The 14606-nt window shown below is 48.5% G+C and overlaps 3 protein-coding genes and 1 non-coding gene across 9 annotated transcripts; 2 read left to right on the top strand and 2 right to left on the bottom strand.

Annotated features, from left to right (window-relative positions):
- Positions 1–1378: 1378 nt before the first annotated feature.
- LOC101069486 (short coiled-coil protein B) lies at positions 1379–3908 on the top strand. 2 transcript variants are annotated; one of them, XM_003978693.3, is made up of 4 exons: positions 1379–1629; positions 3083–3154; positions 3241–3321; positions 3448–3908. In XM_003978693.3, exons 1-4 carry the CDS (start codon positions 1539–1541, stop codon positions 3588–3590), a joined length of 387 nt encoding a protein of 128 aa, XP_003978742.2. In that variant the 5' UTR covers positions 1379–1538; the 3' UTR covers positions 3591–3908. The 2 variants fall into 2 exon arrangements, with proteins under 2 accessions (XP_003978742.2, XP_011618358.1); XM_011620056.2 differs by lacking the exon at positions 1379–1629 and adding an exon at positions 2168–2310.
- Positions 3909–4162: 254 nt separating this feature from the next.
- Positions 4163–8773, bottom strand: clgn (calmegin). 2 transcript variants are annotated; one of them, XM_011620057.2, is made up of 15 exons: positions 8562–8772; positions 7777–7998; positions 7564–7637; positions 7407–7465; positions 7184–7325; positions 7005–7086; positions 6577–6769; positions 6300–6489; positions 6108–6221; positions 5869–6025; positions 5589–5804; positions 5378–5494; positions 5144–5288; positions 4918–5048; positions 4163–4803 (listed from the first exon to the last, which is right to left on the bottom strand). In XM_011620057.2, exons 2-15 carry the CDS (start codon positions 7996–7998, stop codon positions 4720–4722), a joined length of 1926 nt encoding a protein of 641 aa, XP_011618359.2. In that variant the 5' UTR covers positions 8562–8772; the 3' UTR covers positions 4163–4719. The 2 variants fall into 2 exon arrangements, with proteins under 2 accessions (XP_011618359.2, XP_029706111.1); XM_029850251.1 differs by having other exon boundaries at positions 6300–6769; positions 8562–8773.
- A 1172-nt stretch (positions 8774–9945) lies between these two features.
- exosc9 (exosome component 9) lies at positions 9946–13018 on the top strand. Of its 4 annotated transcripts, none has more exons than XM_029850294.1 (11): positions 9946–10129; positions 10211–10307; positions 10530–10649; positions 10754–10856; positions 10942–11079; positions 11252–11334; positions 11464–11596; positions 11683–11771; positions 11846–12177; positions 12253–12326; positions 12482–13018. In XM_029850294.1, exons 1-10 carry the CDS (start codon positions 10066–10068, stop codon positions 12306–12308), a joined length of 1215 nt encoding a protein of 404 aa, XP_029706154.1. In that variant the 5' UTR covers positions 9946–10065; the 3' UTR covers positions 12309–12326; positions 12482–13018. The 4 variants fall into 4 exon arrangements, with proteins under 4 accessions (XP_029706154.1, XP_029706153.1, XP_029706152.1 ...); XM_029850292.1 differs by having other exon boundaries at positions 9947–10129; positions 12250–12326; XM_029850293.1 differs by having other exon boundaries at positions 12253–13018.
- A 90-nt stretch (positions 13019–13108) lies between these two features.
- Positions 13109–13182, bottom strand: trnai-aau (transfer RNA isoleucine (anticodon AAU)). The gene has a single exon. It is a non-coding gene; the product is annotated as a tRNA-Ile (tRNA).
- Positions 13183–14606: the final 1424 nt, after the last annotated feature.

Raw genomic sequence — 14606 nt, 5'->3', positions numbered from 1 at the left:
CAAACTGAGGGGATAAAAAGAACAACCGGGTCTTTGTGTGTAACGCTCGCTCACTTACTCGTCTTTGTGGGTTTCCGCGCACCCGAATACATGCACATTAGTCAGCCGCGGGGTCAAAGGTCAGCTGACTCAGGGCCCTCCACACTTGTGTTCTGTCCTGTGGTTCCGTGACTCTCTGCAGCACAGCTGGATTCATCTGCGTCCCAGACCAGCGCCGCTCCAAAGGGCCCAAATGTCCCGTGTCTGCTGTGTGAGTGTGTGAGTGTGTGTGTGTGTGTGTGTGTGTGTGTGTGTGAGACCAGATGTCCACTCTGGCAGCACCAAACTGCCAGGCAATGGGACACACACACACACACACACGCACACACACACCACTCTCTCTCATTCTCATACTTTCTTCCTCTCTTTCTGTTATGTAGCAAATCCTGCTACTGATCATACTGCTTCTTGGATGTCACTACCAAAACACACGCACGCACACACGCACGCACATGCACATGCACACGCACACAGGCCAAGATAAAGATCAGACAAACATATTGGGAGTTTTGTTTGAGGCTGTAGCTTTAGCACCAGAGCTGCCAAGTGTGCTCCTTTAGTCTCCTTCCCTGTGTGTGATCAGGCTGATCCCAGATCAGCCCTCTGATGGAGCTGGTCACGTCTGGACCAGGAAGAGACAGCCGGGACTTTATTCTCCAGCATACGTGCACAAACGCGTAAAACAGAACCCAAGCCAGTGGAAACAGCGTCAACCTGTCCTGGGTCAACATCAACACATCCACCAGAGGAGCAAACACGTCCTTCACGCAGCAGAACCGCTAATTATCATCTGCTCTGTCTAAACACACATTAACTGCTGTCAGACTCCCAGTTAAAGCCTTGCTGCTCTTTTGTTGCACATTTTCCCACCCTAACTATGGCAATACTACGGCGTCGGCCTCTGAAAACGTCTCTAATATCATCTAATTTCAGGACATTGACCCAAACTTGAGGAGACCGACCATCAGGTCTCTGAAACGCAGTATCCAACGGTGTCCACAAGGGGGCAGCCTGCTGCCTCAGCGCTAAAGTCACACTTTTGTCCTTTAATTTGCTTTATCACAGGCCAACAAAGTCAGAGAGAGTGACAACAACCATAGATTCACCTGCATTACATGGTTATAAGTGATTAATAGACAAACGGTGAAACAGAAACACACGTCCTCACTTTCCAGGTTAATATGTAGCTGGGTGTGCATACTGGTGCAAATCTTCCCCGTATAATCCCTTTCTTTAGACTCAAACTTTGACCCCTTGACAGTTTTCCTTGTTGGGTGGCCAGTCTTCTGTTTGGGCTCAGCGGTTGCCATGACAACACTGTAACCCGAGCCACCTGTCAGGTAGGAAAGGAGGACACACTGATGTGAATGATTCATGCATGCAGCAGGCGAGAGCCAGAGCGAAAGAATATAAGTCAGAAAAGGAGAGAAGGATGATAAGAGCGAGATATCCTGGACATCTTGGACATGGATGGGTGATTGTCTGAAACCCAAAAGGAGATGGTGGAGCGTGAGGAGACCCCAGGCATGGAGGCTGAGGTGAATGAAGAGGACGGGACCTTCATTAACGTCTCCCTGGCGGACGATCCCGGTAGGCCTCGTCAGATCAGAAACGTAAACATTTATAGTGGCTAATGCAGATCTGTTGCGGCTCCTCGCTTATGGTTTGTGTCTGAACAAAGTCCAGTCAGGCGGCAGCGAAAAGCCTGTAAAACCAGTGTTCTGCTGACGTGAACAGGACTGAGGTGGAGGTGTGGCTGCAAGCGGCTTCCACTGGTTTGATCACGGGGACCAGCACGTCCTTAAACTGGCAGGACACTGTTCAGGCGAAACTCAACCACACATGTATACAAATAAACAACATTCTATTGTCTCATATGTCAGGTAAACGAGCTCATCTTAATCGGACCTCATGCCCTCTTCACATAAATAAGACAAGAAGACAAGAAAACAACAAATATACTCATATATGTTTATTTCCCCAGGCGAATAAAAACAAACAGCGTCATTTTTAGGCTGGACATAAAATAAAAAAAACAGCTCAGGTGCGTTAAAAGTGAAGGGAACGATCAGCAGGTCCTCACAAGTGCGGTAAAAGACGCGCGGGCGCCCCCTGCTGGGCGACGGTGTGACGCACACAAAGTGACGACATGATGACGCTGATGAGTGAAGCGTGAAATATCATCATCTTCATCATCCCCGCACCGTCACGGAGATTCCGCTGTGTTTACTGCCCATCTGTGTTTACAGGACAACATATATCGAAACTCGGGTGAGTAAACTGTGTATTTCCAGCGATGCGTCACCGGAACCTTTCGTTGCTTGAACAATTAGCTCATGGCCATTCCCAACATTTGCGGTTTTCAGGGTATTTTTCGTCGCTAAGTTATCGCTGTTTTCACGTAGAACAACTTTATGCTGCTTTCTGACTTGACGTTATTTTCGAGAGGACACTTTGCTGCATTTGATGCTGACGTAGTTTGTTTTGCGGCGCTCTGCAGCTAGCAGCAGTGACTGTTAGCTCACAGTGCTAACACATCCGAGCCCATTATCGGACACATCCAGTCCTTCCGTCAAATCGAGTGTTTGGAAGAAGGATTGACTCGATACTCCACTGTACGATCTCCTCCAACACGTTTCCAAATTCAGTAGCCCCCATCTAGGATTTGTCGACTTACATTCTGGACGTTCTTGTGGGTGCTGGGAGTGATGGAGACGCCAGTGAGGGTCCGGAAGTGCTGCAGATGTGACCAGCTGAGTCGGTGAAAGTCAACCAAGTGCTGTTTCAAAGCCGTTGGGATGTTTCAAAGCACCAAACCAAAGCAGCCAGTGGACGGCAGCCTCTTATTTATGTCCTTCGGCGGGTCTGGTTAAAAGAGAAGCCATTACTGCCACAAATATGCCACGATTAACCAGCTAATGGGTGTTTAATGACATGAAGCCATCACAAAGCTGATGCAGATCATGGCTGTGTTGAAATCAAATCTATTAACGTGCAAGTTCCTGTCCAGCAGCATCACATCTCTGTTGTGCTCCACTTGCAGCAGACAGCAGATCCTCCAGGCTGTATCCAACAGAGGAGAACCAGCGCGTCACCATGAACTGCGACCTCGACGGTTCGCCCGCCGCCGCCCGCCAACCTTCGTGTCAGTGAGGTCAATCATGGAACGAGAACGTGATTGGACGAGTGTTTGTCTTACAGGTGATGTGGAGAACCAGGTGGAATTGGAGGAAAAGACAAGGTTGATAAACCAGGTACTGGAGCTTCAGCACACACTTGAAGGTAACAGCACACACACACACACACACAGTTGTGACCAGGTTCTGACATCATCGAAGCTCTGCGTCGTGTCAGAATCGTGTTCTAACCCGGCGCTCCTCGACCTTTTTGTTCCCTTTCTTCGTGCAGACCTGTCGGCGCGCGTCGACGCCGTCAAGGAGGAGAATCTGAAGCTAAAGTCGGAGAACCAGGTTCTGGGTCAGTACATTGAGAACCTCATGTCCGCGTCCAGTGTGTTCCAGGCCACCGACACCAAGGCCAAACGGAAATGATCCCCCTGGCGGAGGAACCCGAGAGGAATCTACCCTGGGGGAGGGAGGGGGGCTGTTTTCTTAGTTGTGTGATGCTACTAATTTAATAATTCAAATTCTTAAGGTGTTTTAACGAAGCAAGGTTCAGTTGTGTAGGTTCCGAGTGTGTCGCTGTCTAACCGACCAAGTATTCTCATCCTGAACATTTTAGCCTTTATTTTTGTAAATGTTTTTTTGTTATTTTTAACTTGAGCAGTTTTTGTCAGGTCTGAGATGTCGTTGGATGTATATAACGCATGACTTTATGCTTCAGTAATAAACTCCTGGATGGGTCACGCCTCTGAGGTGGCTTTATTGCACGTAAAGAAACGCCGTGAAATCCTAAAAACACATTTATCAGCGGAGCCGAAGGAACAGGAGCATCATGGTGGGAGGGTGGAGGAGCTACTTAGGAGCATTAGATGTTTGTATTGGGGGGGGGGGTGCAGAGACTGTAAATAGGCTGAGTGCTATTGATCCACACCGGACGCTGGGCCCTCCAGCAATGCATCCTGGGAAATGGCAGGTGAAAATGTGTAAGCTCAGGCAACACGTCAGTAGTAAATTAATTTAATTCCAACAGCGATGTACAGTTTGCAAATGTAAACGGGGCAGATGCTGGGAAACTACCAAGCACCTTCGGAACGCCGAACTCTGCCTGGAATCACAACACTGCAGCGGCAGCTTCAACAGATAACGCAGGTTATCGGTGTTTTATCTTCTGAAGTGGAACTCCAGAAGGAAAGGAAAGGAAAGTAAGTGATGCTTCTTCAACTTGCCTAACATCTAAACGGAACACTTAAGAGGTAAACGTCCAAAAGAGCTCAAACTAGCCCCAACTAGCGGGAGGACTTAACCAGACCATCACCAGCTGCTGCTGCTCTCATGAGAAAGAAGGAGGACCTGTAAAGCCTTGGAGATCCGCTGGAGAAGGGGAGCAGGACTAGAGGGGAGGATGAGAAGAGGGGGGACACACAGCTCTGGGGGGGGGGGGGGGGGGGGGGGGGGGGGGCAGGCTACCCAGCGGTCTCCATTCAGAGGAGGGGAGCAGCAGCAGATGAGCGTCCACCTGCTCCACATCAGGGAGAAGCAAGACACCAGCTTCATCTCCTCAGTCTTTCCGTGCTCTCCTCTTCCTCGTGGTTTGTTTGGGGCTCTCCTGCGTGGCCTCCTCCTCCTCCTCCTCCTCCTCCCCCTGCAAACAGGAAGCTCCTCAGGTCGCGTGCAAAAATGGCTGAATGAGCTGTCAATGGTCAGGACGTGGCGCCGTTAAAATAATTAGTGATACGGGAATCTTAATGTCACCGACCTCGTGGTCTAATGGCTGCTGTGCTGTGCTTTCCTCCTCCTCCTTCTCCTCTTCTCCCTCCTCCTCCTCCTCCTCCTCATCCATCAGATCCTCTGCATCATCTTCGATATCTTCATCCTCCTCAGCGGCTTCTGTTGTTTTTCAGAGGAGAACAAATGTGACAGCAGCAGAGACAAAGAGCTAATTTAATAATCATAACCACGCTGGCAGAAGACGCTGGACCAACCAGCAGCCGCTGTAGCCTCGGTAGCCTCGGCCTCTTTGTCTTCTTTATTGGCTGCACCCTCCTCTTCCTCCTCCTCCTCTTCCTCCTCTTCCACATTAGCCTGTGGAAGGTCCGTTTTCTTATATGCGTAGCCATCATCTGCTTTCTAGAAGAAATCCACAAAACAGAATCCAAGTCATGTCTGGAAGATGCTGTTTTTAAAGCAGCCGTTGCTCTTGTTGGAGCTCTTCCTACCTTTGGCCAGCAGAAGAGCACCAGCAGGCCGACGGGCAGCCCCACCGTCAGCAGGTAGATGATCCAGAGCCAGGGGCGCTCCTCTGCTGCCGTCATCAGCTGAGCAAAAATCCCCGGCTGGGTGGTCGGCACATGGAGCAAGAACGAGAGTGCACGTGAGACGCTTGGACCGGCGGCCCACACACGCTCGCAGGGACGAGACCGGGCTCACCTCGTTGGCGCTGGCCACCAGCTTCTTCAGCCCCCAGCTGTCCGAGGCCCAGCGGTCGGCCACCTCCTTCTGAGAGGTGATGATGAAGTTGTCAAAGTAAATGTCTGAGGTCATGGACCACAGCTCCAGGCCCAGGGCTTTGATGGGAGTCATCATAAATGGCTGCAGGTCTTCGAAATAGTCCGGGTTGCTGATCTTGCGCGGCTTCCAGGCTCCCTTACCAGAACGAAACGATGGTTTTTGGGATGTTTCAAATGCAAACGTAGAAAATCCAATTTACCTGATAGTTGGGGTTGTCTACCAGAGGGGCTTTCCACTTGCCCTTGTACTCCAGATTGTTGATCATGGGGCGCTTCCATTTGCCACAACCGGGCGCAGTCTCGCAGGCCGGGTTGGGAATCTGAGGGGCTTCCCACTCTCCGTCCATCTCCTCGTCCCTGCACACAACCATTTCAACAGCTGAGATCCTGCCCTGGAAGAGCGCCGCTCTAAGATGACCACGGGGGTTCGTCTGCCCACCAGTCCTCCGGCTTCTCAGCATTTGGGTCAGGGATGAAGTCCGATTCCTCGTCCAGCCAGCCTTCGGGCTTGACGGCGTCGGGGTCTTCGATTTTTGCCGGAGCATCTTCATCCCTGAGGAACACAACGTGATCAGGAACATTAGCTTCTCGGGGCGCTGACGTTTGGACGCGAGTGGTTCTGAGTGGTCACCAGTCGTCAGGCTTCACAGCCTCCGGGTCGGGAATCTTGGCCCTCTCGTCCCAGTCCTGAGGCTTGGAGTCGGTGGGATCGTCGATCTCTTTGAGGGGGTTTACCGGAGGCACCACGTCGTGCAGGAGGCTGCCGTGGCCGACGCTGGACTGGTCGATGAACATCTCATAGCTGTTGTCTGGGTTCAGGACTGACCGAGAGAACGCGTGCGTTGTAAAAACGTGCACAGACGACGGCAGCAAATGGGGGAGGAGGGGGGGGGGGGAGTGTGACGCACCCAGAGTGTAGAGGTGTGTCTTCCGGTCTGTGTAGAACTTCTTGAGATCCACATCAGGCCTCTTGGCGTGTTTCTCTTCCCAGTCTTTGTTCAGAGGGTTCTGGTGGCGGAAGATGAAGTGCAGCTTGTAGTCCTCGCCACACTTGTCCGGTCCGAACATGATAGTGTACGGCGTACGGTCCTGAAACTGCTCCTAGAGCAAAACAACAGGGGCTTTCATTCACCCAATTTACCCATGTTCTATTATTTGCCCGTTTCTGAGTAGAAAACAGGGTAGAATGGTCCAACTCTCTTAATCTGTCTCCGCAGCTATTGCAGGGCTCTGTTCAGGGAGGAGGTTCCTCTAGAGGTTGACACTCTATTTCTTACCAAAACAACCTACTGTAGTACTCATGAGCAGAGTTTCCTCTGAAGCCATCTGTACCCACCAGAGTGAGACTGCCGGTGTCTGAAAGCAGTTTGATGTACGCTCCGCCACAGTCGATACCATCTTGGAAATTCACCTCATACCTGCACGGCCATCACAGAAGAGCCCGTTATTTTATTAGTTTATTTTATCTGACGTGGTGCGGCACCGGGCGGCTGCACCACACACGGCAGAACTCACTGAACAACCAGAGGCTCGTCTTTGAAGACAAAAGGTCTGGCTAGCATAGCGGCGATAGCGTGGTGTTTCGCACGGGATTTCAGCACCAGACCCTGGTCTCCAGGAACCCTGTTCTCCTTCAGCTGCTCCACGGCCCACTTCCCTACAATAAGAGATCAACGTTCAACAACAGGAATCCTCTTGCTTTCCCTTCTGGGAGGATATCAACCAGAATTTCACCAACCATCGTATTTGGAGATTTCTTCATCGGCGTCGCCCTTGACAGTTTTTGACAGCTGCCATCTGAGGACACAAGCGTCACAGTTTGCTTCCACACGCTCACCAAGACTTTGAAATTTGGAAATGCGGTGACATTTTAGAGGGGTCTCAAAGTAATTTACCTTTCCAGGGATCCGTCATCAAATGTCTCCACAAAGTAGACATCTCCAGTGGGGACAGGAGTCTTATATATTACCTGGTGCACAAGGAGGAGGAGGTCACATCCAGCCCGGTTCCCACTGATACCCACATTCATGAACCACCACGTTCCTTTTGTTGAAGCAACGGCGGGTGCTACTTTTAAATTTTACTCTGAAATACTGTCCATCACTCACCTGGAAGGAGACATTCTCATCTCCACCATCCTTCCCACTCACGTCCACCTCCTCCTCCTCTTCCTCCTCTGCCACCAGAACCTTTAACTCCTCTTCATTCAAGCTCAGCTCATCAGCGTCTGAAATTTGGACGTCCGACTCCTCGTCCTGAGCCCTAATTGCTGTGGCAACCAGGGAGGTGAGGAGAAGGACGCGCCATATCCAGCCTCTATCCACCTTCATCTGTGGAGTTTAAAAACAGCAGAGGGTAAAGCAGGGGTGCCAGAGGTGTGTGTGTGTGTCTGTGTGTGTCTGTGTGTGTGTATAGGAGGATGAGGGAGAGATTGATAGTTATTTATGGCAAGCAATGTGGTCCGGTGAGTGTGTTCAGGAGGACATAGATGGTATAAATAGAGAACAAGTGTGTGAGCCAGAGAAAAGCTCAATGTCCCTTCTGTCAGTTTCTTCACCATCATCCTTAACTTGCTTTTCTATCTTGTATCTAGCTATAATTATACTTTTCTTACGTTCCCTTTAGCCCCAAATCGAATAATTTGCTTATTAATTACTAGTCTCAATTAACAAAATAGTCTCAATTTGAGTCGCTGTTTTGTGATAATTGCTAATTTTGTTCGTAAAGACCAAAACCCCATAAACTCATGGCCATTTAAAGGCAATCTATCAACGCTATATGCATATAGTTTATTTGTATTTAGCTTAATTAACGGTAGCATGTTAGCTTGGTAAATTAGCAGCGATGTCTCGCGGTCATCGATCGATAGAATGAATGAGCGCAGAAAACGTACCTCGAGCTTTGCTGCTCTCGGGGGGAAAAAGGAAGAAAAATACAACCGAATATCTGGCGACTGGTCTTCGGAACACACCGCTGCGAGGGAGGGAAAAAACACGCGCTTTTTTGGCAGCCAAAGATGCAGCGCAGCCGATATTTCGGCCGAGATAACGGTCAGTGGCCCCTGTCAGTGCCCCGGAACCCGATCTGCGCCATATCGCGTCTGCGCATGCGCAAACCACTTTCTCTCTCTCTCACTCACACACACACGCACGCACGCACACACACACACACAGTCCCTTTTCAGTTGTTTTGCTATCATCTAAACTTGTCACATGACGTCCTTGGCGGGCGTTATTGCGTTTGGCTACTGCAAAAATCCCAAATGTAACATCATTTTTGTTTTTTCCATTTCATGTTGCAACCCGACCCTATTCGTTATTTGAACTGAGGGTTTATTCTGAGTATCTGACATGAATAGGAATGAATGGAAAGGCCACATGAGCCCTCCAGAATACCATTTTCTGAATTTTTTTTTGGGTTTTTCTATTCTGTAATTTACATTCTTTTACAAATCTATGGTTCCTTTAGTCTGCTACTATCGGAATAATTTGTGTTTTGGAATGTCTGTATGTTTCTATGTTTCCATATTTAATTGCTTATTAAACAAAAAAAAGTCAAAGGACTTCTATATTTATGCAGGATGTGGCCAAGTATAAAAATAATTACTGTAACAATGTGAAACGCTGTTTTGTGTTATGAACCCAGAAACGAATTTTTTTTGGTCTTGTGAATTTATCATAAACTCGTGTAAACTCATGTATCATATTATCAGCACCCCATTCGACTTTTAGTTTTATACCAATAATGAGTTTTCAACAGTGTGTTTTTGTTCATATTTGTGATATGAATAAAGCAAAAAAAATCCTGACGTAGAATGCTCTGCGCAAGCGCACAAGAGTGGCGACCGAAACCACGCCCCTCGCGTTCGGCCCCGCCTCCCTCGGGCCCTGATTGGCTTTAGCCTTTTCAGTTCGTAAGCTAAATTAAAGTCTGTTAATAAAAGAAACAAACCCTGAGGCATTTCTATACATTAATGTAATGTAATGTAAACGCTATGGGTGGATTCATTCGGCACAAGGACACAGATTCTAATGCCCGTTAACTAGCAAATTTAATCCCCAAATCAAAAATGTTCGAATAATAAACAATCATGACAGAAATGTAGAAGGATGAAATCGTTCCCCCCGAATCTTTGAGATATTCTTCATCTCCCCATTGTCTTGACTTACACACAGCATCTTCATTTTTGGAGCGAGTCTCTTATAGAAAAATAATATTAGCGTAGCTGTCGCCGAAATACAGCAGAAAAGAAGGATATGACGATTACAAGCGCTTTTGTTGTGAAAGCGTCTTGTGTACTTCCGGGTCAGAGTTGAAACGAGTTGAAACAAGAGCACGTTTATGCCCATTCTTTGAGTGTATTTAGGAAAATAATATTGGGAGTAAAGTGAGGCAGGATGAAGGACACCCCGCTGTCGAACAGTGAACGAGACTTTCTGCTTAAAGCGATCGCAGAGAAAAGGTGAGAACTTTACAGTAGTGAGGAAGGTGATGAAGTTCACCGAGGAATGCAAATAGAAATATCACCCAATGTCTTCGTGCAGCGCCTGGATGGAAGGCAGACCTACGACTACAGGAGGATCAAGGTCTCGTTTGGGGCTGACTACGGCTGCTGCTTTGTTGAGCTTGGAGAAACAAGGTGAATCTGCTGTCTCCTCACACGTGTTTATTTTTTATTCTCCATGTTTCACTTTTAAGACGGCCATCATACAGGTACGTGTGATTGTAAAATCATATGTGCAGGATTCAGGGATCGAAGGAATAAAGACTCCACGTTTCTCCCAAACGTGCAATGTTGTTTTTTCTTGCATTGTTAGACGTCAGACAGAAAATGACAGGATAAACGTGCTGTGCTGTGCAGGGTCATGGCCCAGGTGTCATGTGAGCTGGTCGCGCCTAAAGAGAGTCGACCGAACGAAGGGATCCTGTTCTTCAACATCGAGTTGTCGCCCATGGCCTCACCAGCTTTTGAAGCGGGCAGGTGAAAGAAACAACCAAAATCATGAGCAATATTTGTGCCTTATTCGGTTTCTTGGATTCGACTATGGGTGAAAGGTCACCGCTGAGGTTGTGCTCCGTTCCTAGACAGTCTGAGTTGTCAGTGAAACTCAACAGACAGCTGGAGCGATGCCTGAGGAACTCCAAGTGCATCGACACCGAGTCTCTGTGTGTGGTGTCTGGAGAAAAGGTGAAAACACACACACACACACACACACACACACACAGGTGTGTCATCCTCATCATTGGTGCGGCTCATTCGTCGGCCTGTTTAGGTGTGGCAGATCAGGGTGGACGTTCACCTGCTGAACCACGATGGGAACCTGATGGACGCCGCCAGCATCGCCGCCATCACAGCGCTGAGCCATTTCCGCCGCCCAGACGTCAGCAGCGTGGGAGAAGAGATCACAGTGGTGAGTTGGCGCACGCCTCGGTTTGTTACCTTTAGCCACAGAGGTGTATTTTTCATGTGTTGCCAGCACGTTGCCTCATAACTAGGGCGTCGTGATTTCATCGTGGTTCACGTGGCGACTGAACAAACTGATGATTTACCCTCAAACTGTTTTTGCTCTGCTCCTGATGTAGTTCAGTCCTGAAGAGAGAGACCCCATCCCTCTCTGCATTTACCACATGCCCATCAGTGTCAGCTTCTCTTTCTTCCAACAAGGGTGAAGAGTGTGTTTTTTTTTCCTCTGTCGTCACTCTGGATTTATTACATTACCACTGCAAATAGGGATGGAAATTTAAAAACACACCCAGTAAGAACCTGACCGTAAACCTGCGTGTTTGGCCCACAGCACCTACCTGCTGGTGGACCCCTGTGAGCGGGAGGAACGGGTGATGGATGGTCTCCTCATGATTGCCATGAACAAGCACAGAGAAATCTGCTCCATCCAGTCCAGTGGGGGCATCATGCTCCTGAAAGAGCAGGTGGGCCTTGTTCCTGAGAAAGTCACTCTCACGTCGCTCAAAGTGGGCGAACTTATCACATGTTGACTCCTGTTTTGGCGCTTAAGGTTATGAGATGCAGTAAAATAGCGAGTGTCAAAGTGTCTGAAATCAACGAACTCATCAGCAAGGCTCTGGAGAATGACAAAAGAGCAAGGTAAGCTGCCCCAACACTGGGGAACATCATGTTGTAGTAGGGAGCCGGAGGATTATCAGGAACTCTCCGTCCAGGAAAGCAGGTGAAAGGTGCGGTTATGCAGCGTCATTGCCTCGGGGGCGAATCACAGCGCTGAAAATGGACGAGACCTTGGTGGACATGACGACTGTGATGGACACGGCCAAGGAAATCATTCAGGAAGCAGCGGTCCCCAGTGAACCGTCCTCAGCCAAACACACCAGGGCAGCCTCACCTGTGGTGCCTGCCCCAGGTGTGGGCCAGGTTGGCCTGGGGCTGGAGAACAGCTGGGGCCTGGAGGAGGATGTGGACGAGGAGGATGAAGGCAAGGGTGAGGAAGAACCACAGATGGAAGAGCAGCACCATGAGAGAAAACCCAGGCGTGGAGGTTTGTTCCTGCAATGTTAACACACACGAAAATAGTAATATTGCACTTTCAAAAGTGTGTTTTTCTCTGCAGTAGATGTGGTTGAGATATCTGACAGTGAAGAGGAGGAAGTGGTCATTCTTCATCCCTGATGATGCTCATGTTTCTGGGTAAGGAGATGATGGTTGGAGTTGACCGCACCGTGAAGGGACCCGTCAGAAGTTTGGACGCACCATCTCATTTAATGAGTTTTCCTTATTTTTATTCCACCTCAAATGGAAGCAGCTCATCCCAAACCTTCTCTGCTGGGTTTACTCCTTCTTAGGTTTGATGGCTCCATTATTCATGTAAATTTTGGAAATAATACAAACATAAAAAAAACCACCCTGAATGAGGACTGACTGGCGAGAGGCAGAAAACTCCAGAACCAGAATCCAACACAAGAGGACAGCAGCGTCCAAATAGTCAGAAGAATGAAAGCAAAGCCTTCTGGTACCACAGCGCCGTCAGATTAATGTTGCAGTACTGGGAAAGGGAAACTGGCTTCTTACTACGAAGACGTTCTCAGGTTCTATCAGATTCCACTTGGCTTAGGTTCAAACCTCTATGGACACAATTGCACCGGACGTTCTATGTGTTCTATGTGCATGTTCACGTTTTGTATGAAAAAAAATGTTTTAATGATGAATATATGAGGTAAAAAAAAAAAAAACAAACACATGCGATTCCATTCTTATGTAATAAATAGTTACATAATTTCATATATTGAATGAAAAATAAACTATGGGCTCCATGGGCTCAGCTTTGCACCATGTCACCTGGACAAACTAATAACTGTTAGTTATCATATTGAGCATTATTTCTTGGAGCACGAGTTTAGACACCAATAAAAGAAAATTTTGACCTAATCTTATATCTATTAAAACGCACAAAAAAAATAAAAATCGCGGTGTGGCCCGTACGGGGATCGAACCCGCGACCTTGGCGTTATTAGCACCACGCTCTAACCAACTGAGCTAACCGGCCGCTGTGGAACGAATATTTGCTTTAGTTTTTTGGATGACCGCGGGAGGGATTTGAACTGGTAACCTTGGAAACTTCAGCATACTGTAAAAAAAAAAAACCCTACTTTTGATTGTCAAGGAGTTTTATTTCCCTCCAGAAAATGGGAAAATATAAATACTTTGGTAAAAAAAAATTAACAAACCAATATATATTAACAGAAAAACAATTCTTGTATAAAATATTCAACTATTTACGACAAAAATTATTCCCAAACGACGATTTACAAATTATTTTAATGTTTTTTTCACTTCATGCGGGGAACTGTGGACGAGGGCTGGTGGAGTCTGTAGACAAAAAGGAAAAGACGACACTCACATTTGTGGCAATCAGATTTACACTATAATCACATTGCGATCGAATCTGATGTTCAAGCGCTCCCACTGACCAATCACAGCGCTCAATTGTTGGACAACCGGAAAAGCGACATGTTTTCGTGTTTTCATGTTTTCTATTTTCATGTTTTCACAAGTCACTGCTGGCACAGGACATGCCAGGACCACCCAGCCCCACCTCCAGCCAGTATCGCTGCCCCAGTAAGTCATTACACAATCCACTTCTCAAATACAACTCAAGCAAACCTAAACCTATAAAACAGCGAAATACAGAGCAATCAAAGTGCAAATGTTGCTCTAATTGTGAAAAATTACAGCAGGCTAATATCTTAAACGCACCAACTCAGGCTCCTTTCCCACCAGAGAGGTGACATTCCATGTCCCTAGAGCCAGTTTATGCAGCCGGGGATCAGACCGCCAAGGTCCCTGCCTCCGGCTGCTACCCAAAGCACAATGCATCCGACCCCCTTGGCCCCTCCTGCAGGTGCTGAGCCCACGGGAAGGGGGTCCCATGTTGCCTCTTCGGGCTGTGCCCGGCCAGACTCCATGGGCAGAGGTCCGGCCACCAGGCGCTCGCCAACGTGCCCCACCCCCAGGCCTGGCTCCAGGAGGGGGCCCCGGTGACCCGCATCCGGGCAAGGGAAACCTGGTACCAATGTTGTTATTCATCATCAGGAGGTCTGGGCTACGCTTCGTCTGATCCCTCACCTAGGACCTGTTTGCCATGGGTGGCCCTACCAGGGGCATATAGCCCCAGACAACGGAGCTCCTGGGATCATTGGGACACGCAAACCCCTCCACCACGATAAGGTGGTAGCCCAGGGAGGGGACTTGGACTTGGAAAAGGCTTATGACCGGGTCTGGAAGGTCCCTTGATAAGGGCCGCCCAGTCCCTGAACCAAAGGAGCAGGAGTTTGGTCCGGATAGCCGGTTGTAAGTCGGACTCGTTCCCAGTGAGGGTTGGACTCCGCCAGGGATTCCCTTTGTCACCGCTTCTGTTCATAACGTTTATGGACAGAATTTCTAGGTGCAGCCGGGGAGTGGGGGGTGTCG

Source organism: Takifugu rubripes, chromosome 17, assembly GCF_901000725.2.
Source record: "Takifugu rubripes chromosome 17, fTakRub1.2, whole genome shotgun sequence".
In the NCBI taxonomy this organism is placed as follows: Eukaryota; Metazoa; Chordata; class Actinopteri; order Tetraodontiformes; family Tetraodontidae; genus Takifugu; species Takifugu rubripes.
This window is presented reverse-complemented; position numbering and strand designations above follow the sequence as displayed.

What these genes read in the sequence shown, in the direction of transcription:
- exosc9 (XM_029850292.1), top strand. Translation starts at nt 10,066, where the DNA reads ATGAAGGACACCCCGCTGTCGAACAGTGAACGAGACTTTCTGCTTAAA. An exon ending in GTTGAGCTTGGAGAAACAAG is followed by an intron (nt 10,308 to 10,529) that starts GTGAATCTGCTG and finishes TGTGCTGTGCAG; the next exon opens with GGTCATGGCCCAGGTGTCAT. An exon ending in GAGAAAACCCAGGCGTGGAG is followed by an intron (nt 12,178 to 12,249) that starts GTTTGTTCCTGC and finishes TTTTCTCTGCAG; the next exon opens with TAGATGTGGTTGAGATATCT.
- clgn (XM_029850251.1), bottom strand. Translation starts at nt 7,998, where the DNA reads ATGAAGGTGGATAGAGGCTGGATATGGCGCGTCCTTCTCCTCACCTCC. An exon ending in ATGAGAATGTCTCCTTCCAG is followed by an intron (nt 7,638 to 7,776) that starts GTGAGTGATGGA and finishes CTTGTGCACCAG; the next exon opens with GTAATATATAAGACTCCTGT. An exon ending in GACGAGCCTCTGGTTGTTCA is followed by an intron (nt 7,087 to 7,183) that starts GTGAGTTCTGCC and finishes ATGGCCGTGCAG; the next exon opens with GTATGAGGTGAATTTCCAAG.
- LOC101069486 (XM_003978693.3), top strand. Translation starts at nt 1,539, where the DNA reads ATGGTGGAGCGTGAGGAGACCCCAGGCATGGAGGCTGAGGTGAATGAA. An exon ending in CTCCCTGGCGGACGATCCCG is followed by an intron (nt 1,630 to 3,082) that starts GTAGGCCTCGTC and finishes CTCCACTTGCAG; the next exon opens with CAGACAGCAGATCCTCCAGG. An exon ending in GCTTCAGCACACACTTGAAG is followed by an intron (nt 3,322 to 3,447) that starts GTAACAGCACAC and finishes TTCTTCGTGCAG; the next exon opens with ACCTGTCGGCGCGCGTCGAC.